The sequence below is a fragment of the Anastrepha obliqua genome, chromosome 4 (assembly GCF_027943255.1).
Source record: "Anastrepha obliqua isolate idAnaObli1 chromosome 4, idAnaObli1_1.0, whole genome shotgun sequence".
Classification (NCBI taxonomy): domain Eukaryota; kingdom Metazoa; phylum Arthropoda; class Insecta; order Diptera; family Tephritidae; genus Anastrepha; species Anastrepha obliqua.
Window position 1 is genome coordinate 100,094,376 of NC_072895.1, and position 22,829 is coordinate 100,117,204.

The 22,829-nt window shown below is 39.0% G+C and overlaps 1 protein-coding gene across 1 annotated transcript; it reads right to left on the reverse strand.

Annotated features, from left to right (window-relative positions):
* Positions 1–725: 725 nt before the first annotated feature.
* On the reverse strand, positions 726–9,699 carry LOC129243665 (protein unzipped). Its single transcript, XM_054880856.1, has 3 exons — positions 8,784–9,699; positions 2,917–3,266; positions 726–2,759 (listed from the first exon to the last, which is right to left on the reverse strand). The coding sequence occupies exons 1-3, from the start codon at positions 9,559–9,561 to the stop codon at positions 2,337–2,339; spliced, it is 1,551 nt and encodes a 516-aa protein (XP_054736831.1). The 5' UTR covers positions 9,562–9,699; the 3' UTR covers positions 726–2,336.
* Between the last annotated feature and the right edge of the window lie 13,130 nt (positions 9,700–22,829).

A 22,829-nucleotide genomic window follows, 5' to 3' on the forward strand; every position in this document is an offset into this window, starting at 1 on the left:
TTTTTAATATAATAATTTCAATACAAAATTTTTATTGAAGAAGTTGTATAAAAAACTTGCTTCGGGCTGAAATATTAAGTTAAAAAATTTTAAATAAAAATTTCTCTAACAACATTTATTAATTTCTTATTAAAACTAAATATTATTATTTTTATTTTTCTTTAAAATTTCTTAAAAAATTTATCTAAAAATATTTAATTGAAATAAGAAATTAATAAAAAAAATATCTGCATACGAAATACTTGAATAGAAAAATTTTATATAAAAATTATTAATAGAAAAGTAAAAAATTAGAGTTTCCATTTGTTGACAAATTTTTTAAATCCCGCATCACTAAGCTCAGCGCAAATACACCTTGAATAGGAAGTTTTTGCGAATTAAAAAAATATAATAAGGAATATCATAATACAGTGTGGAATCACAAAAATGGCCATAGATTGGAATCCTCGGGAAGCAGAAGCCGCGGCTGGCCAAAGAACAGCTGGAAAAGATTCATCCTAAATGACTTAACCTCCATAAACACAACTGGGATAATGCTAAGACGACAGCATCTAACCGCTTACGTTGGAGGAGCCTTGCAGAGGCCCTTTACCTGTCAAAGCAGCAATCAAGAGAAACGAAAAAAATTAAAAATTAAAGTATCGTGTGGAATGTATCAAATCAACACAAGTTCAGAACTTCATATTCTCAAAAAAGAAAAAAAAGTACAATATTTCAAGTGAATGCATTCGAACAGCACAAAACTCGCTGCTGCAGTGGCAATTCTTTGACGTTTACAAATCTAGATTACACTGCAAGCAATCTAACTGTCGAATTTATTAACGCGCCGTTTTGTTTTGTTTTTACTACCTACTGAAGGAAGTCACCAGAAAAGAAAAGCATTACGCGGCGTAAAAACTTCACTTCACTTGAGTGTGAAACGCGCCTCAGCTTTGGAAGGGAGTGAAAGCAGATTTACACTTTCTATAAAAACCAAGTACTAGATGACTGTTTGACATGTTGTAGTGGATTTTTCTCTTAGCAGCGAAATGAAAAACAATTAAAACAAATAAAAATAATCTATAACCACTTGCAAATTAAACCTATTTTGCATTTTTTTCACAGAAATTTTATTGGCAACGATAAAAACTGAAAAATAGCATACTTTTAGAAAATGCAGGAATGTTGCAACTCAGTTTGTAATTAGAAAATTCTTCTTATAAAGCAAATCTTTCGAACAAATGTTTGTTAATTTTTGTTTTTTTTCGTTCTCGCTTAACTCAAAGTGGTAATTATACGTATTTTTTAGTTTTATTTAGTTGGTTTTTGTATTTACTTCATTTATTACTACTAAATATAATATACAATAATGTAACTTAGCGCTAATTTCGTAAATAAATACAAACACTATTCACTTGCTTCAGCAGCCAATTCTCGTTTGCCCTCAACTGCTTTGTTTTGCATACATACATACATATGTATACATTATATATACTTGTGTATATGTATTTAGCCTATCCAAACCGTCTTCAAAAGCATTTTCAAAATTCAAAAATTGCTGTTATTAGCATCTTTGCATTTGTTCTTATTTTTTTTTTTATGTATTTTTTTAACTATTGTTTCTTTATTTCAGTTTTATTTGCATTTCATATTCTGTTGGCTTGCTTTGCTTTTGCTTTTGCTTTTGCTTAACTTTACTTTGCTTTTGCTTTTGCTTTTCACTTACTCTTCACCTGCATATCTAGAAATACGAGTACACATTTTGCTTCACTTGCGCTATACAATTTGCAGACGGTTAAAACAGGTACAACAACAACTAAACACTAACGCTAAACTCTACGCTTAATTCAATTTATGCCCATTACAATTTTTGTTACATTTTGTTTAACCCCTCGTTTAGACAAGTTGGGATTTTTCACATTTTCTTTACTTATTGATTATCATCATTCATTATAATTTTTAGAAAATTCCATTATTTATTGTATTCCTCTTTGCTTTATGCTTATTGTTTTTTCTTTGCCCATACTTTTTTTTTTTTTTTTGATTTCAATTTTTTTGTCGCTCAAAAAATACAAATAGCTAACAAACAAAAACAAACTCGAAGAAAGGGGTTTTTTTTAATTACAATACTCCTTTACGAAGCTTAAAAAAATTATTGAAAAAAAAAAAAATGGACACGCTCTAGCCAACTGCAGGCGCATCACGCTTGCAAATCATATGCAAAATTTCATTTAAATCGCTTAAGCCTACAACACCACACGCAGAAAGCTGCTCAATCCAACCACTCAGCTGCTCAACTCTCTCGCCTACTTTGCCTCCTACCGACAAACACTCGTTGGAGGTGTAGTCATGCCAATCTAAATGCGTCGCATCGTCATTAGCCCCCATAGCGTCACCGCACTCAGCGTTGTCATCAGCGTGTACTTTTGTTGTTGTATTTGTTGCCCACTACCTGTTGCCGCTATGCCAGCCAATGATGGCTTCTGTTGTTCGGCAGCTAAATTCTCGGGTACATCACTGGGAATTTCATTGCTGCTTGGTGAGTCGTGCAACGATTTCTCCAAAGAATCGGGACCCGAATGCGTTACGCCAACGTCCTTCAATTGCACCACTGGCGGCTCGTGCATAGGCACCGGTTCGTGGCTAGTGGTGGTTGGATTTGTGGTGGTGGAAGTGGATGTGGTCGAAGTTGTGGTTGTGGTGGGTACAATGGTGCCATTCTCAATCCAATAGACAGGACTGAAATGGAGTTTGACATCCTTCAAGTAGCTCTTGCGCACCTAAAAGCATAAAAGGAGTGGTATTTATTTTCAAATATTTCAAATTGCATTTAGTGAAGTGGTCTCGGTTTGAGTTGAAGATTTTGACATCATTTTGTAATGCAAAAATGCATGCTTCAATATTCAACTCAACCCTTTCCCGCTTGCGTCAACTAACCTCCGCTGTGATCTTTCGTGACACGCTGTCGTCAATGCCATAATAGAAGGCATACAGTTTGGCGGTGTAGGGCGCTTCCAGCGTCACATAGTTGCCCTTGAGTGTCACATTCAGAGCTGTACCAGGCCAGAGTTTTGTATGCACGGACTTCGTTTCGGAGCGTTTCTCTACATATTTCAGTCCCCATTTGATTTCGGCTGGTACAACAGCATCTTTCTCGTAGACTTTTGTGGGTAATCCACGCGCCACGCCCTCGTGTGAGCCCCAGTACTGCACATGATCGAATTCATAAGTCATCACTGACTCTACTAGGATGTACATATCACCACGATTAGCCAACACGCTGGATGCTAGAATTCAGAGAGAGAGAGAGAGAGAGAGAGAGAAGGGAAATGAGATATCATCAATTTGAGAAATCTGTGAGAAACTGTTGCCCTTCAAGCTTTGCCTGCACTTCCCTTAACTAAACAATCCTAAAAAAAACTTTAAGTCTTACTACATACAGGGTTTGATTGCAAAGTAATTAGCCTTATTTTTAAGCAGTTTTATTAAACCTTTTGGCTTATACAACTAATATTCTTAAAAATAGGACCCTTGAGCGTCAATACACCGCTGGTAGCGGTCCTTCCAGTGCACAAGGTCGGGCCGAACCCGGGGCGACGCGGTTTTTCAACCGAAGAAGGACTTCTTTGTCAAATTCCGCGTTTACAATGCTTCCTGGAGGTACAAATTCACGAACCCGTTTCACATCTTCGCCTGTTTGCGTCGTCGAAGGCCTTCCAGATCGCTGTTCGTCTTCGACGTCCTCCCGGCCTTCCTTGTACGACTTGTGCCACCGTTTTACCTGGGCACTGGACAGAGATTGGTCCCCGTAAGCCACCTTGAGTAGCCCAATGGTTTCGGTACTCGTTTTGTTTAGCTTTACGTTAAATTTGTTCGAGTAACATTGCTCCAACGATCGCTGCATTTTCGCCACTACAAAATCCTAACACACTTTTAAAACAGCTTTCACGCGCGGAGCGATGTTGACTGCACCGCTGTTGCCAGCGAACTGGGACCGGTTTCTAGTGAAAGGGGAAGGTCCAACAATCATTTTCCCCCACCAGCCGATTCGGTTGATCGCTTGGCAGACGCTCCGCGCGGGAATGCTCATTACTTTCCAATCAAACCCTGTATATCCCAAACCCGTTAACCCTCAAAGTAGTAATTGTGAGCACAATGCCGAATAACTCACCATGCATAGGTCTTTACCCAGGAATGTAAGAATACAAGACGAAATTCTAGATAAGATTTTGCAGGTAAACTAAGGCTATAGTGTCAGTGGGTAATAACGGAAAGGAGTATAGCTAAAAAAAGTGATTTATAGAAAAATATGTAAACGAGACTTTGCAATTACGTCAACTGAACAGCTGATACTGCCACAGTAACTGGAAGCCTAGAAGGGTACACCGATATACACAACCTTCTGTAATCTCTCAACCGGTCAACTCGAACTTAAGGATCTCAGCGGCGCGGCAGAATGGCAAATCTTCTCTATAGAAAACAAAATGTTTTAGTTGAAGACTCATTACGCTTTCTAATTATGGCTACCTCTCGCATTTTATTCGGTTTGAGACTCAGAACAACTTTGTAGTTTCTCATTTGGACTTCCAACCCATTTTGGTAATAGTTAGATTTGGTTGAACCGGTTGTTCACTCTGGGACACACTCAGGCTCATAGCGCATAGTGATACCGCGTGGGGAACTTGACCGTATCTTTCCTAAAACCTACTTTACTTTCCAACAATTTTAGAAGATCTTCGATTTCTACAGAACTAAGATCTTCCAACTCATTAAAGGGTTGCCTACCTAAAATTATGAGTCTACGTCTGGATAGAGTAGGACCATTCGGCCACGCTGAAGTTTAAAAATTAGTACAACAACACTAGACCTATATTTAAATGCATCTATTGATTTTCAGTTATTTTTGCACCTGGGTTCTTCAAATGCTCTGTATAATATGATACTAGGCTAACCAAGAAGTTAAAACGTCTATTTTTTTAACATCAGACGTGTCAATATCTGCGCCATCAGTTCCTTCAAGTTAAATCTAAACAAGAAATTGAGTTGAGCCAGGATGGAGAAATAAATTTCCATTTTGGCAGAATGGATTTATATGATCTCAGGAAGAACATGGTTCTGTGTGTAGAAGTCCAAGCAATTGGGGAAAGTCCCTGATTGTCATTCACTTGGGAGGGGCCAAGACGATTATTCTGCATACGGTCCAAGCAGCTCACAACTTCCTAGCTTCGCCCAAGTATGCTTTGGGTAGCTCCCGAGCCTCCCTTTGACGGCGAGCTAATGTGAGAAGGCGAAACATCCCAGGGTATCTGGTTGTGCGCTGGCTTTGGGATCCGCCACGTAAAAATCCTTCCCCAATCAAAACGACAACAAACAAGAAGGAAGAGCTTCAAAAATTCCTGTATTTTACTGAACCCATTTAAGACTTTGGAAGAGATAGTGAAATTCTACTTTTGTTCTTTTGAGTTAGTCCGAAATCCCCTCGGACGATCTATATTGTATTTTTGTGTGTGCATCTTGTTCCTGTTCTACAAATGCCGAGACCTACAGTTTCAAACAGCCTACGAATTACAGAAGATTTTTTGGAGGTTTACCATTGCCTGCCGAGAGCCGACCTCTATTGGAAAAAGCTTTGCCGTCATTTTACGTTTCATGTCCGGGCTTTCAAACCCGTCCCTTCCGATTGATAGTCACGCACCAAACCTTCGTCTATGGTGACTCCGATACTTCAGAGTTTAATCAAATTTGTCGTCATTCTCGTAAAGATCCGGCAAACATCACTGCAACAGCTCCTTAAAGTTTGAACTCATGTTTCTTCGACTACGTGTATGGGCTCTTGAGCAGTCTACTGGCGAAAAACCCCTGCTTTGCGACCTTGCATCAAAATCTATTTATTAAATTCCTATATATAGTCCAATTATATGGGATTCGTAGTCCGAAAAGGGCATTCTCATGAATATCTGGTAAAGAATGCCAACGTATTCCTCAATTTCAGGTAGTTTACTGGGCGAGAGAAAGATCTGCACACCTCTGCCATGTGGCCAGGTTAGAAAGGATTGAAGTTTTTGATTGTGAAGGGCGATCGCATTGGAGGTACTTTCTTCAATAGGGTTTTTGTGATAGATCACGGGTGACTAGTGTCAATTACCATTTAATAATCGTTCAATTATGATACGAAAATCAACGCTCTGTGAAAAATGTTCAGGCCAACTTATGGTAATCAGCGAAGAGGCCCATTGTTGGCTCAATGGCTACGTCAATAAGCAAAGTTATCGTATTTGGGCAGAAGAACAACCCGACGACATTTAAGAACAGCCACTACATCCATTGAAAGCAACCGTTTGGTGCGGCCTATGGGCTGGAAGAATCCTCGGTCCATATTTCTTCAAAGACGAATGAAGTGAATGGCGAACGGTATCACGCCACGATAAACAACTTTTTGATGCCGGAAATTGAAGCCCGTGATCTCCCCAACATTTGGTTTCAACAAAATGACGCTATTTGCCATACAGCCCGTGAAACAATGAATTTACTCGTCGTTTCGGTGAGCAGTCGATCTCTCGTCTCGGACCAGTGGATTGGTCACCAAGACCATCATATATCACGGCTTTGGACTTTTATTTGTGAGGGTAAGTAAAGTCTTAATGATTTTGTGGATAAAGCAGCTCGACTGAGGCATTGGAAGCCAACATTACTAAAGTTATTCACGAGATACCGACCGAAGTCCTCCAGCGAGTCATTCAAAATTGGAGTTTACGGATGGCTGGATTACGGCGCGGTTGAGAACAACATTTGAAAAGGATATCACTTTAAATAATAAATATCATGAATGGTTCTACATAAAATAATAAAGTTTTCTCAATCAATTTGAATTCTCATTTTTTTATTTAATTTAAAATCCGATGCCTCAAATTGATCACCATTTAAATATCCTAGGGAGAGTAGAGGTCCCGAGGGAAGCGGGATTCTTTCCTAAACACATTTTGATGAATTTATTGTGCCTTGTGGCATAAAAGTTCAACTGAATTAAAGGTTTTTCCAACAGGTATTTTTTTTAACAAGTATTATTTTGAATAGCCCGCTATTTCGGTAGATGTCACTTTTGAAGGCGCTATTTTTTGATATTTGACAAGTAGATTACGCCATTATTAAAAATGGAACGATAAATGCTTCAACAACGCATTGAAATGGTGAAAATTTGGCAGAGACTGTTCGTAAAACTCGAACATTTTTGGGTAATCGTGAAGCACCTTGTCGGACGGCAATACAGAAATCGGTACAAAAATTCGAGCTGTTGCGACAAGTTAGTGATGTGAAGAATAAAACCCGTGCGCGTCGCTCAAGAACAGCCGAAAATATTGCTGTTGTAGCCGAAAGTGTTGAAGAAAACCCAGGTTTGTCCATTCCTCGTCGTTCTTTGGAATTAGGCATTCCACAAATATCATCACACCGTATTTTGCATAAAAATTTGGATCTTAAGGCTTATAAAGTCCAGTTAACACAAGAACACAAGCCGGCCGATCATCAACAACGTCGTGTCTTTGTTGATTGGATCGTTGAAATGCATGAAAATTATCCGGAATTCCATCGAAGAATCGTCTTGAGTAATGGGCGGAAATGGGCACCTCGGTGGCTTCGTCAACAAGCAAAATTGTCGGATCTGGGACTCAGAAAATCAAAGAGTTATTGTTGAAAAGCTTCTCTATCCTCAACGTGTAACTGTTTGGTGCGTATTAATCTCAAATCTTTTTAAGGGTGGAGCCTGGTTTATAAGGTCAAAAAAATCAATTTTTTTTTTCGTTTTAAGCGATTCCTAATATATTTCAGAATATTCACACAAAGTTACAGAGACTAATTCTCAATATTTCCGTAGATACAAAGCCAAAGGTAGGCGAGCGTTAGGTAGTTACGCTGTGACCGGACAGCTATAGTACAAACTTTATCTTCTTTTCTCGACTTTTCATTTTTATGATTTCTTTGAATTGGCGTACATGAATGAAAAAAACTAATGAACCTTTTGAAATGAAACACAGCTTGTTCCCTTCAGTATTAAATTCTCTTCTATTTGAACTAACAAAATAGATAAAAAAAAATTTTTCAAGATATTTATACCAAGTTGAAGTGAATTTTTTTTTATACTCGTAGAAAGGCATTTTTTTCTTTAAAACCTCCAAAAAGTTGAAATTTAGGAATTCCTCTCAGTTTTCTTAGTTCATCTAGAATAAAAAATCGTGATAATTAGAAATCCATGTGAATTTTTTGCTTTAGATAATAATTACGAGCTGTATCTTGTACGCCAGTTGGAAACTCCAGCGTTGCAGCGCTCTACTAATTTCTATGTTAAACATTTTTTTCAACTTATTTTAACTAGTAAAAAAATTTAAAAGTTTAAAAATTTTTTATACGTTTTAAATGTTCATTAAAAGATAGAAAAAAGCTAAATTAATTTTTTCCTTAAAAAAAAATCGTAAAGAGATGCAATTTTTAGACCTCATAAACCAGGCTCCCCCCTTAAATATGAATCGGTCCATACCCGCCTCCTACATTATTTAGAAGAACTACTTATTCCCTTCACAAACTATTATTTTGCCCACACGACTAGCATTAAGAGCACAACTAACCTGAAAACATAATAAAATAACAAACGACATACTAAGCAAAATTAGCCCTAAGCTCTTTATGACTTCCCTTTCATTGAATTAAAACGAGAGATGGCATTTTTTTAAGAATTAAACAACATCTCCTTGCCACACAGCGAAATTACTTCAGCAACTCACTTGAGTACGCTCCCCCTCCATTGCACTTACCCAAATCAGTAATGTTTTCGCGCATATCCAAACGTATACTGTCCAACTTAATGTCTCTCAGCTCATAACGGAACGGTTCGGTCTCCACCAACACTTCACCCTCATCAAACTCTCTGTCGGTACCATTCTCAATCACCTTAATTTTGCCCAAACCCAAAGGATCCAAACGACCCAAGTTGTAATCGGCACCACGATGCTCAGTGCCGCTCTCACCCATTGGCGGTGCCTTGTGTCGTCCAATGTAGTCATCCTCACCAATGCGTATGGCACCAATAGGGATGCCAGCATTGAATTTGCGCCAATGCTTCCACATAATCTTGCCAAGGTGTCCCTTATTCACCAACACATCGAACTGCTCGTATTTGCCATGTTTATAGTGTGCCGCCACGCAAACATGCGATTGTAGTATCTTCTCCGTATGGCCGCTTGTGGTGATGCCCTCGATGGCCACACGACACACATAGATCGGATAGTGTTCGTCGTTGGTAATGTATTTACCGCCTTCGACTGCAAATTTCAGTTGCTTCGGATCCTTGGGGTCGTACGTCTCCCAGACTAAAGTGCTGGAGGTGACCAATTGGCCCAGCTGTGTGGAGGCATTTGTGTATGTCAGCACCGGATGCACGGAAGCACTGGCCGGTGCAAACAAATGCAGCAACCCAAATGTGACCGCTATTAGTAACGGATTGCGTGTATAATAGCAAGATGTTGAAGGGTGTTGTTGCATTTTATGTTTCTGGTTCGATAGTTGGTTGCTTCGCCTGCTGTTTGTCAACATTTTGAAGTATCCTTTGGTGTGTTGCAAGTGAATACTCAAGTAATGGTGATTCTAGTTGAGCGGAAGTTGGATGGACACTGCAATTCAATTTACTTTGTTATTATTGTATTCTACGCTTTTGATTGACTGCTTGATTGTTGAAAGCTACAAAAAGAATGAGAAAAGTAGAAGGAGAGAAAGAAAGAGAGAGAGAAAAAAAATGTTGATTATTAGTTGCACAAAGGATGGGGCACTTAACTAAAAGTTGTTTATGGGTATGTATATATATTTAAGTAAATCTGTACATTTGCTACCGTTATGTATCGATAGCATACATACAAATTATGTGTGGGTGTGGTTAAAATAGATTTTCAGCCTTTTATATGCATACGCATCCATATTCCCTTGCATGCCCCACTTCCTGTTGTTTTAAATGTATGTTCATATGTCCATATGTATGTTTGTGTGGCTATAAGTGGTCACTTAACGACAGCCATAGAAATGATTTGGTTATGCTAGCGTTAATGGGCTTTTATCAGTTTGGTTTAATTGATTTTATTTTACGTCATTAAGTTGGAAATCGATACGTTTAAGCAATTAAAATAAGAATCTGAAGGCAAAGACATACTTTTCACACATGATTTAATTAATTTGCATACAACGCTAAACGTAATATAGAGAGTCATCCAAAAGTGACTGTTTTCGCATTTTCACGGATGGCTCTAGGACCGAGCACGGCTCCGGGTCTGCGGTCTACGTGGAATCCAGCGGGACAAAACTGCACTTTGCTCTTGGAATGCATGCATCTGTGTTTGAAGTGGAGGTGTATGCTGTTCAAGAAGCGATGAACTTTGTTGTGGAAAAACGATGGAGAGGCAGATCTATATGTGTCTGTAGCGACAACCAAGCTGCCCTCATGGCCTTAGAGAGCGCCCCAACCATATCAGGGGTAGTCGAGTCCTGTAAATTCAGGCTGAACTATGTCGGTACACATAATAGCCTGAAGCTAACAGGTTTCCCGGAACACGTGGGTATCGTGGGTAACGAGACCTCTGACTCTTTAGGTAGGATAGGCATGAGGCCAACTTCTTTGGCTCGGAGCCCGTACTTGCACTCCCTTTTTCAGCCATCAAAGCCACGGTTAGCAAATGAGTTACTTCAACCCACAAGTGGCAGGCTGAGAGAGGCTGCAGATGAACTAAACTGATGTTACCTATCATGTCCGACCGTCGCAAATCCTCCTGTCATTAAACAGAAGGGACTGCCGACAGCTGGTGAGACTGATGATGGGCCACTTTCTGTGGTTGAAGCACATGGAAAAGGTAGGCATCTCAGACAGTTTACTCTGCCCAGCTTGGGGAGAGGAGGATGAGACGGCGGACGACTTTCTGTGCGTCTGCCCCGCCTTCGCTCGAATCAGGCTTGAGGTCTTTGGCACTGATGCGTTACGAAGTGACCTCCTTGGCTCCTTGCCACCACAAGATCTACTCAGATTTCTTCAGAGGTCGGGTAGATTTAAAGAGAATTAAAAAGAGAACGGGAAAAGGGAAATTTAAAAGGGAATCCGAGTGCAGTACAATGGACTTCATTGTGTCTGAGTGCTGTACTTGCTAGTTTTCCCGACAAAAAGAAAAAAAAGACAGATATCCCATTCTGCACGATAGAACAACGCGTTAAAATTATCAAAATTTATTATGAAAATTGCCGATTTTTAAAACCCACATATGGCAAAATTCGTAATTTTTTTGGCCAAAATAGTCGACCGAAGGAGTCGACAATTCAAAGTTTGGTGAAAAAATTTCATGAAACTGAAATTGTTGCTGAACAACCTTCATCATCGATAATTACAACAACAAAAATTTGAGATTCACGAATCGACTGCTTGCCGGATTCTACCTGTAAAAGTTGTGCTCATAGTGGACTTTTAAATGATGTCGTCAAAACATTTTTTTTTAGATTGCTAGTTTTTATTTGAGGTTTGCACTTCGAGTACCAGAGAACTGCAGCGGTGTAATGCTACTGCTTACACACCGCTTCAATACTCTGTTTCAACTCACTACTCATACTCAAACGGCAAGTGATTTGAGCTGAAGCATTCCTTTCCATGACGGTGTGTGTGCTGATCAATACCGCTATTACCGCGATTGTTGAGTGTATGAATATCTCGTATACTCGGGTGTTAGATTTGAAAGCAATCGTATATTCAACTTCGGCTAAGCGGTGTGATGTGTGAAATCTGTCAAATGAGGAAAACACCGCAAACACCGCGTCGTCATCCCTTGCAAATAGTGAGATTGTCTGCAGTATAATTCATAGCAGCGCACGAAAAAAAGGATTTTTATACATATGTAGCAGTATTTTGAAATGAAAAGTTTTTTCTTTATTGAAGCAGTGATATTATATTATTGCATATTACTATTAATTATGACAGAAAATAAAATGAACTTTAAAATAAAAATTGAAAACCAAATTCATTCTCTTACAAATTACTTATCGTACAAACACAAATAATAATTTTTCTTTTAACTTACTTCTAAAGATACTTATGTATAAAGATATAAAGAAATTTTCTCAGCAATAAAATTTTAATTCTCCGTCATTATAAATCTTTTAAAAATAAACATATAATTACATGCACACATTAATATACATACATATCTGCAAGTAGAGTGATTCGTGCCCTTTGTTAATGCACTGCCGACGAAAACAAAGATAAAAAAACATAAATAAGAAAGTGGACTCCTTCGAGTGCTAATCATTTATGTATTGAGTGAACGCGCGATGGCATAGATATTTTTTAGCGGTACTCTTTTGCTTGTGTCTTATGATCTATTTGTGCAGGCGGTGCTTTCAGTATTTTTGTCATTCGGTAGCGGTCATATGCAGCACCGCATAGCCGAAGTGATCGCACAAGCGGTAGTTATAAACGAAGCAAAGACTGAACAAAGAAAGACTCGGATGTACAAACGATATACATAGAACATTTACTGCTCTGTTGCGGTTCTGCTCAGCGCAAACACCGCTTAGTTTGCGTTGGTCGTACATATTGATACCGCTTTTTTTGTGAGTGGATCGCAAGTCAGAAAAATACCACCGCTTGCAGTTCTCTGCACAGTACCTCACCCAAAACCACTTCCCTTAAACTTAAGCTAGAGCTGGGTTGAGTTGAGCTCATATGCCTTTTCTCTGTATAGCGCTGAACTCAAAGAGAAGCAGCTGACAGAGACTCGTCGCAGAAGCAACACGAGTCAGTGGACTATATGCCAATCCTGTGCAGATGGGTGTGTAATCTGCAATGGTCTATGAAATGCCCACCATTTCAGGGACGGTTATGAGTTGCCTAAACCTCCCTTGATTATTTCACCTCATTAGGATTTCGCTTAAGTAGCCTCATTACTTGATGCCAGTTAAACTCTCTTTGCCTTAGCTTCTACTTGATGGTGTATTGTTTCACAGGAAGGAAGCGCTCGGGTCCTATTAGTAACAAGGCCACAGTCTTACTTGCCTATGCGTCCACTACTTCGTTTCCAGTTATTATTATCCAAATGCGATTGTGCCTCCCTAACAAACTCAGTTTCTCGATATACTCAAGGACGAGTGAGGCATTAACCAAAAGAACTACGTCGTTTTAGTCACAAAAGAAAGCGCTGCTCACGGCTTTCATGCATCCCAACGATATTGTGCACAACGATATTTCGTCAGAAGGTCAGACTGTTAAAAAGGACTATTATTTGCGCATTATGAGACGTTTACGTGAAGCACCTCGTCGAAACAGAAGGGATTTGGGGGAAAACAACTCGTGAGTTTGCAATATGTAAACGCACCGTCGCACAGTGACATCATTATCGGGAAATTTTTATCCAGGAATGAAACGAATATCATCCAATAGCCATTGAATCCAACTGATATGACTGTCTGCGATTTTTTTCTGTTTGACCGAGTCAAAAAAACACTACGGGGTCCGCGTTTCAACAGCCGAAAGGATGTAATGGAAAAATCGAAGACGGCGCTCTGATGGCTTTACCGAAAATAGAGTTCCAGAAATGTTTCGAGAGCTGGATCAAACGCATAAATGCGTTACAGTTGATGGGGAGTATTTTAAAGATGTGAAGGACTAAACTTGTATTTTGAATTTTCAGAATATATTCCGGGTACTTTTTGATCAAGGCGGCATAATTCTCTTGCTGAGTGTTTGACCGATCTCTTCGTCCAATACAGTTCTCGCTGTGAATACTAGTTATGTCTGGTATCGATTGAAAATAAATACTTCGAAGTGCTAATTTGAGTTTTAGAAGGTGAAAAAGGCTGTTGGAGGTATTACCGGTAAATAGGAGATTTTTTCAGTGGTGGATTATTCATTAGTTTTCTTTTACAATTCTGGACTCATTCAACGAATTTGCTCTGTCAATATTCTTTATTTACAGCTCGAACTTTTTTATTTTTCAATTTTGAAAATTCTTCCGTAAATTTTAAGTACTATGATTGAATGGTTGCAAGAGCTGATTTAAGAACTAATAAAACAGCTTCTCCACTAAGTAATAGGATAGGTAAGGCCCAGTAAAGAGTTGCTAAGTAAATATTTGTAATTTTAAACTGGATTTTCAAAGGCTCAATTCCCAGTAATCTTTAAACAGCATGCGATGATATATATATTTTCGGCGAATATAAAAGCTTTTGTTGCCCAATAATTTTATACCTATTGAGTTTTTCTTCCTATAAAACCCCTCAAAAAATTGTTCGCCTACACAATAGAAAACATTTTTCTCAAAAAACTGCTAACAAAATTTGGGCAAAGGAAAAGCTTTTGTCAATTGAAAGAGATGCATTGTGAATATTCACAGATTATTATCTGTGCAAACGCAACGCAAGCACTTCACTCTTTCGTAGGAAAATCTTCAGAAAACGCAATTGTGTGAAGTGTTGCATTGAAGTGTGGAGTAGAAGGATGCAAGTAGGTGTATAGTATGTTTGAGTATATATATATACCATATAGTGTGTATGTATGTATATAGTGTGTATATGTGTATGGTGCACTTTAGGCTGGGTCGATTTGTGGGGAGGCAAAAAAATCACACATTGCTCTGTGAAAATCATTATCTAGGGATCAAAATAAGAAACTTTGCCGAAGGAACCATACCTCTAAAACGAATTCTGATGTCCCCGAATTTGGGTCGAACTTTTTAGTTTCTTTTCACATGTAAAGACCAAAAATGGTGATATTTTGAAATGATTGTATGGGGACCCCCCCAGTGGAGTTCCAGGGGGTGTGCCACTGGCATGGGTGGATCGGCCGTCCAAAGTTAGCGGGGGTCGGTCATACATTTGGACTCGATTGGAGCACGCTCAAAGTGGGATTTTTCGTTCGACCCAAATTGGGGGACATCAGAATTCATTTTAGAGGTATGGTTCCTCCGGCAAAGTTTCTTATTTTGATCCCTAGAATACGATTTTCACAAAGCAATGAGTGATTTTTAAATCGACGCGCCCTAGTGCACTTATACCATTTGCAAGGAGATACAAAGCAAGCCTTAGCAAGTTGGCGACAAATTACTGCTAGTAAAGGCAACAAACAGCACAAAAGGATCGAATGAATGAATAGTACAGAGTAAAATGAAACCATACGAAATCGGAATGTAGGTGTATATGTAGTAATTTCCATTACTACTTTTACGCCACTGAGCGTAGCCGTAGTACGAGTAGGTGAATATGTACATATATGGCAAAGTTTATTTTTATTATTGACAGTTTCGTTGTGTTGGAGCGATAAATTTTATAACGCAAGTAAGCCAGCACACATGCGTACATATACTCGTGCGTATGTATGTATACCCATTAGTCTGCTTGCGTGCTTGAAGGAAATAAAGGAATGGACACTTTGTCAACACAACTACTATTTATAAGCCCACAAGCAATAGAACTAAGTGCTTATGAAGCTATTTTCATGCAACAATGTTTGGTTGTAGACCTGTATCCATTTATTATAACCAAAGCCATAAATACGGAAATGTATGTACGCAAGTGCTTGCGTTGAATATGTGTATGTGTGTGGTATATGAAATTTCTATGGTCAGACAGGTGCCACATTGTACGGATTAATGCTATTGACTGCGGTGCGTTGGTCAATCAAGCAACAACCATTGATCATTAATTGCGCCAATGTCAGACAAATCCCCAGGAAAGTGTTACGCCACATACTAGCACACATGCAAGCACACATGCAAGCACCCATGCAAGCACACATACATATACGCTTACATACATACAACATGCATACGTACATTGCGGTATAAAATTGTGTATAAAATTACACTTTTAATGGGGTCCGTCCACCTGTGCCATTCAAATATGCGCGTACGCTATTGTTTGTCGTACGATGGCAAGCCATTTATTAAAGCACCAAAGTGCTTAATAAACTTCATTAATAAATTGACTTACTGGGACAGTATACAGACATTTGTAAAGCAGAGAAAGTATGTGGCATAAAAGTGAGTGTTGGCATAAAAATAATTTGATATGTCTGCAAGGCAGAACAAAGTGTCGCCAAGAGGTGACGCTTGGGCGCTGAAGATGCGAGCTGCTGGTTTGCTTGTACATACATATGTATGTGTAGGTGTATGCTCAGTTACACTCGCATATGCCTGTTTCGTCATGTGTTCATCAAAGTTAATGTTAAAAGCCGGAAGGCGCTATACAACTGCATACCACCCAGAACAACGACAATACACGCAAAAGCTCACAGTTCTCGTGCTTCTATGTACCCTGCAGTGAAAAGCGAAAGTGCGCAGCAGTTGCTCCAGTTCATGAACTGGTATTTGGTGGCAGAAATCGAACTAGTTGTAGTGGGACTAGTTGTGTACAAGTTGGCAAATGGTCAGTTAGAGGTGTATGCGAAAAAAATATTTTTCTATTATATTTTTCTTATAGGCTCTAAGTTGCTATATAATATAAAAATGATGTTTTTCTTATGGCTCATTCGGTGTCAGAACAAATAAAATGTTGCATTATTTTTTAAAAGTAATTTTTATTTAATTTTTAAAAGTAAAATTTAATTAAGTCGAATAATTTCTTCTCCTCCTACTTTATCTTTTATTATAGACCTCTTGTCTGTTTTGCTTCACGCAAAATAAATTATATTTCATTACACGAATAAACATAAAATTCATTAAAATCACAGTTCCACTCCCGAAAAAATTATGACTTTCAATAATTTTTTTCTTTACTAGTCAACTAGTTTATTTTACAAAAATTTTTCACTTGAGTTTGGCAAAATTTCAACAAAAAAAATTAATAATTGTAAAAGTTATCGCTGTTTGTGTGGAGCCCGACAATTAATAGTTAAAAAAATCGAAATTTTTGTAAAAAAATCCTTCAATCAGGCACGAGTTTTTTATGTTTTTCAAAGCAGTGTAAATCTTATTGAGTTTTACCAAGCGGTTTTTAAGTTACAGTGATCACCAGTTCAAAAAACATAGTTTTGAGAAAAACGCATTTAAAGTTTTGCAAACGCTCCGGAGCGCCCGAGCACCTTTTGCTAATTGTTGAATAACTCGAAAAGTATTTGTCGGATTCACTACAAATGTTCACAAAATATTTTTAAGATATTATACTTTAAGAAAATGCAAAAACAAAAATACACTTTTTTGAAAATTCTGACTATCCCTAACCCTTTAAAATCTCTAACAATCCTTATTATTCGATCACTGACTAAGCTTATCATATGGCCTTCCAAGCTCGTTTTCCAGTCCTTACAAGTTTACCCATGCCAGTAACTTTCGTTTCCTCCCTTTGTGCTGCATTTCCTATGCAATGTAGACGAGTTTTCTCTCCTATGGATTGTAAAATTTGCATTTCTGTAGTGCGTGGCATTTGATTTGTTTTTACATTTTCAGGTCGCACCCCTGCACCAGAAGTCAGAATGGGTCTCATCATCATCAGATTTCTATTCTTGAGATTCACTTTCTATTCTTAAATACTTATTCCTTCATATTATGTATCTAAGGTATCCTGATACATTGCCCCCTTGAACACACCTCCCTCGCACTTCCTTGTGTCACCGTGGTCACTGGAGGTCCCCACCCCACCATATTTAAACTTCATTACTTGTTCAATAACAGTTCGATCTATTTCCAATTAGCACCTAATTGGATTTTTTGATATTCCTAAGCTCTTCGTCTTTTCGATTGATACGTCCATATTAAATATTTTTGCAATTACTACAAATTTCTGTAATAGGCGTAGAAGGTCACTCTCTGAATTCGCTATTAAAACAACATAGTCCGCATAGCATATTAAGGAGATGCTTGAGAGTTGGATGCGGCAACCTTCAAATTGCCTGACCTCATTTATTATCAGCTTCATTAAAACATTAAAAAGACTGGACTAAGTGAATCGCCCTAGCGAACTCCAGATATGCATTTTACTTCATCAATATAATATAATCTCCATCTGCCTAATTTTTGTATTGCATTCAGTGCCTAGGTTTTTGAGTGCATACAAAATTTGCATCGGTACTGACTTTTTTGTCAGTCGATTATTTAGTCGAATAACAAATTTAAAAATAAAAAGTAGTATTGTGTGCTAGTTACTTTAAACCTCGAGAAAGCACACTATGTGCATGCAGCGGATGCATTGGCTGGAGAGGCTGCGGTTTGGTTATTAATAGGAAGCGAGCCCTTCCTTCTCATGTAACTACACACCAACAAGGAGTAGCTTAGAAGCGAAGAAATAAGGGTAAGACACGTAAGCTGGCATCAAATTATGGGGCTACGCTTGGCAAAGTCCTACTGGGGAGTCAATCAAAGAAGGTTCAATCAACTGATAACCCTTCCTAAGGACGAACTGAAAATACGCACGCACATTCCCACAGGTGCCTGCAGACTGCACAACCATCTGCATTGGCTTGGGATATGATCCAGTGACTCCAGTTGTCTGTGCGATAATTCACCGGAAGCGCCAACATATCTTCTTCTGGAATGTGATGCTATAGCGAGAAGAAGGATTAGATATATCTGCCGGACTCGGCCAAAAGAAAGGCACATGCGCTCAGCTCAAACCAGCTGCCTCTTCGGTTTATTAAGAGAACTGGATTTGGTTGAGGTTCTGTGATGAGTAGCGGTCATAAAAGACCGAGAGGAAATGCAAACCTCACTTTCATGCATTTATTTATTTATGAGCATTTTTGACAACGTTCAATTTTCAATATTATCTTTGGTTTATTTTAAGTCGTTTTAATTTAACTTATCACAGTATCCACGCATTGCACTTCAATATTTGTATCTACGTTTGTGGAATGTGCGTAAAATGAGCACGCGCGCCAATTCGAGTTTCTTATCAAAACGGCTCTTCTCGTGCATAAATTTATAATACATCATTTCTGAAATGTTCATTTTTGAATTTTTATTCACTTAATCAACTCACTCTAAAGTGGTGACTTTCGTCAGATATGGGACTAGTTATTTTTTGTCTATTATGGACTAGTTCATTAACGGGTATTAACTGATACAGAGCCTTACTAGTTCGTTAACTGGTATATTGCTATTGCACAGCCTGCAAACCAGCATTTCGTTGGGCACAGACATATTAAACATACCACTTGCTAACGGTGAAAAACGATGAAAGACGAACTACTCAGGCTGCAAAGTAAACTGAGAGTGAGTTAATCCAACACTATTTAGTCGGTTTGGCTGCAGGGTACATATGCCCACATTGTCCACCTAATCACCACCCTTTCATGCGCAGGCATTTTGATGTGTTCATTAGACGCCGGCGCCTTTGTTTATCAGCTGGTTTTCATGTCCGGTATCCCTCAAAAAACACCCACACACAGGTCTTATACTTGTACACCTACACACACATTTAACAAATTTGTGTAAAATATACAAAATGTTTGTACGACATGCAACATGCGACCTAACAACAGCAGTCAGGCAAACAACATGTCGACATATTCGCAACATACCAGCAACACAAATTGCATATCCTTCTGTTCGAATGTTGAGTGAGGAATTCAACCAAATATTCATTCAATGACAGACAAAAGTACTGATGTGGACATTTTGGAATGTAGAATGTGTGTAAGTGTTTGAATGAGCAAACTCAATTATGTCTAATGCGGAAATATATGTAAATGTGCATGTGTGAGTGCTGCATAGTTATGTAGTGAAATGGGAGTAGGTACTAAAAAAGGACTAAAACTTGATAGTAAACATCGCTGACTGAGCGTCGTTAATTTGTTTGTTTACGAACTTCGGCGCCGGTGGACAGGCTGGCAGCCAGTCAACTAGTTAAAGTTACACAGAGCGTAATTGTAAGGTATTCGAATGAGAATTGAAGTGAAATGAAGATATGAAAGAATAACTGAAAAAAGTGTAAACTTAGTTTCCAAACTGGCTCCGGTCACGGTAAATCCCAGCTAGGCAAGGCATTTCAGAGCCTCGTAGACCTGTGGACTATGCACTCCCGTCTACATTTGCCATTACAACGTTCACGACCCTCCTACCCCCAAAGGAAGAGTGCGAACGGGATGATGTAAGGCAGAACGGGTCCAACCATGTATACACAGATGGCGCAAAGCTCGAGGGCGGGGTGGGCAAAGGTGTATTGTAAATTCCGAACATCTGGGAATCTCCTTCATTTTTGGGTTTTCCGATTACTCCAGTGTTTTTCTGGTTGAACTGATGGCAAAAATGAAAGCCGTGATACTGGTACAGTGTGGGGCGATACCTGGAAGTGATATCAGCATTTGCACTGATAGCCAGACGGCGATACAATTCCTCACAAAGCAGTCGACAACCTCCAAGGTAGTCTTGAAATGTTGCACATCTCTTAACGAGATATGGACGACTCATTTCACCTGAAGATAACATTGACATTGAAGACAACTGCAGAGCCAATAAACTAGCGAGACTTCGCACCGAGTTGACTGATGAGTACACGGACAATGACATAGGCAATCCCTTCCTAAGATGTAAGCTACCTATCTTTGAGGAAATTGTAAGAGCAGCGAGTGAAAATTGATGCAATGAAACCACCTGTAGAATCGCCCGACAATTGTGGCCGACTCTCAATGCTAAACGCACAGAATCTCTGCTAAGCCAAAATAAGCACAGTCTTAGTACACTGATTTCAGTTATATGGGGCACTGCCTAGTAGACAGACACGCCCTGAAGACAGGTATACAAGCACATGACTTCTACAGAAGCTGTCAAGATGAAGAAGACACTATGTCACACCTTCTGTGTCATTATCCTGCTCTAACCAGGCGTAGATTTACCATTTTAGACAGACGATTTTTTTAATGAATTGTCTCAGTTCAGCAAAAACCAGGAATCTTCTAAAAGTTTTGAAAAGTACACACAAATTTTGGTAACTACGCTGGAAATAAGTTATGGAATGCTTTTTTAACAACTTCAATTCAGTGCTGAACTTTCCACCCAGTACCGTATGAATTCTGTGTCCTTCTCAGTTGCTAATCTGTAGACTTTGATAAGTCACTAGCGGGGTTCTGATATATTACATGGAATTTTTATATAGTGCCATATATTCATTACCATCATAACCTGCATGTCCCAGCCATTGCTTTAAGGGTATTTCGAACAGGTATCCAAACAAAACCAGTATCCATCTGATACCTATTTCCATCGAGAGCCGAATGGAGCAAAGGGAAGATAATTGGAAGATACGATGTCGAAATCTATACCGACGGTTCTGAGATGGACTGCTGTGTGGGAGCTGGCTTCCATTCGGAGCTACTCAGCCTATCTCAGTCAATTCGTCTTCCTGACTGTGTGCGCGAAGAACTATTAGCGATCAAAGAAGCATGTAAATCACTAAAACTCTACAAGGAAGTTGGTGCAAGAGTAGCTATCTTCTCAAACAGTCAAGCAGGTATAAGTGCTTTAGACTCCAACTCCATTTAATCCAAACTACACTGTAGAGAGGAGCTGGAACTGCCTAGTCATTGGCTTGAAATTACTCTGATATGGATTCTCGGTCACAGGAACATACGGGGTAATGAGATAGCGGATGAGCTAGCAAGAAAAGGCTCGACACTAGAAATAGCAGAGGCAGTAGTAGTCGCCATCCCTCTCAATACAATAAAAGCATTCATTGCTTCACACTATCATGCTTTAGCCGAAAGAAGGTGGAAGCACTTAACTACTTGCACTACAACAAGAAAAATATGGCGGTGGTACAACATCCAGCGGACGAATTACCTGTTAGTATGCTTTCGGCCAAACATCTCACGCATCACTGCAACCCTTAAAGGCCATTGGAAAGTAGGGGATCATGCAGCTAGACTCAATCTACCCTCCAATCCTAACTGCAGAAGCTGTCAAGCGAGGGGTGAAGGAAACTGTTCTCCACTACTTATATGAATGTCAAGGGCTAGCTAGGGCATGACTCCGTTCCTTCGGTAAGCCGTTTTACAACACATTAAGAAAATTTCAGACATAGAGATAAAGGATTTGCTGTTATACTTGGACCTCACGAAATGGATCTGAAGCACATACACAAAACAAAAACAAAAAGACATCATCACACGAGACAGTGGTAGTAAAAGGGTGCTGGTCACTAATTAGGAGTATTTCAGTGGAAATATTCAACCACTTCAACAATAACAACAACCTATTTCAGATACTATTTCCCAGAGTATTCCGCAATGAGTTTAGATCACATTATGTGAGACTGCAATGCGCGGAAAATGCAACATTTCTAGGCCATGGATATGGGCTTGAAAGATTGTGAATAACTGCCCATGGGTGTCGATCTTCTACAGTTCGACCGAAAAACATCCGCACTAATCCTCCTATTCGCAAACTTCGACCCATCTGCGTACCAAATTTCACAGGCAGCTTCAATGTATGTACTACCTTTGACCCAAAGCCTTCAATCCAAAATATATATATATATATATATCTTGAAATTTCTATACACCTTTAGCTTAAGAGGCACCACGCATTTCAACTACAGAATTGCTAATGAATTTCATTACGATTTCCATATGTCCTGTGAAATTTCTAATCCTTTGGTCAGATTGTTACTCTGCTTTATAAATACCTTTTCCATTGTCGAGCACGCGATTCTACTCAAAGTTGCTAGACAGTTTGCAGTCATAGAGAATCGTAATACGCTTAGGGTAACTTAGCTCTCGACAAAGATTGTAAACTTTCTTGGATACCATCCGCAAAAAGATTTGGGCTAAGGTTGTTGTTCAATTAGCAAAGAGAAATTCGAGAAAAAATATTTCTTTCACTTCTAATTTCACTAGTATACGCTAGCATTTCCAT

What these genes read in the sequence shown, in the direction of transcription:
- LOC129243665 (XM_054880856.1), bottom strand. Translation starts at nt 9,561, where the DNA reads ATGTTGACAAACAGCAGGCGAAGCAACCAACTATCGAACCAGAAACAT. An exon ending in CGAAAACATTACTGATTTGG is followed by an intron (nt 3,267 to 8,783) that starts GTAAGTGCAATG and finishes TCTGAATTCTAG; the next exon opens with CATCCAGCGTGTTGGCTAAT. An exon ending in CACGAAAGATCACAGCGGAG is followed by an intron (nt 2,760 to 2,916) that starts GTTAGTTGACGC and finishes TTATGCTTTTAG; the next exon opens with GTGCGCAAGAGCTACTTGAA.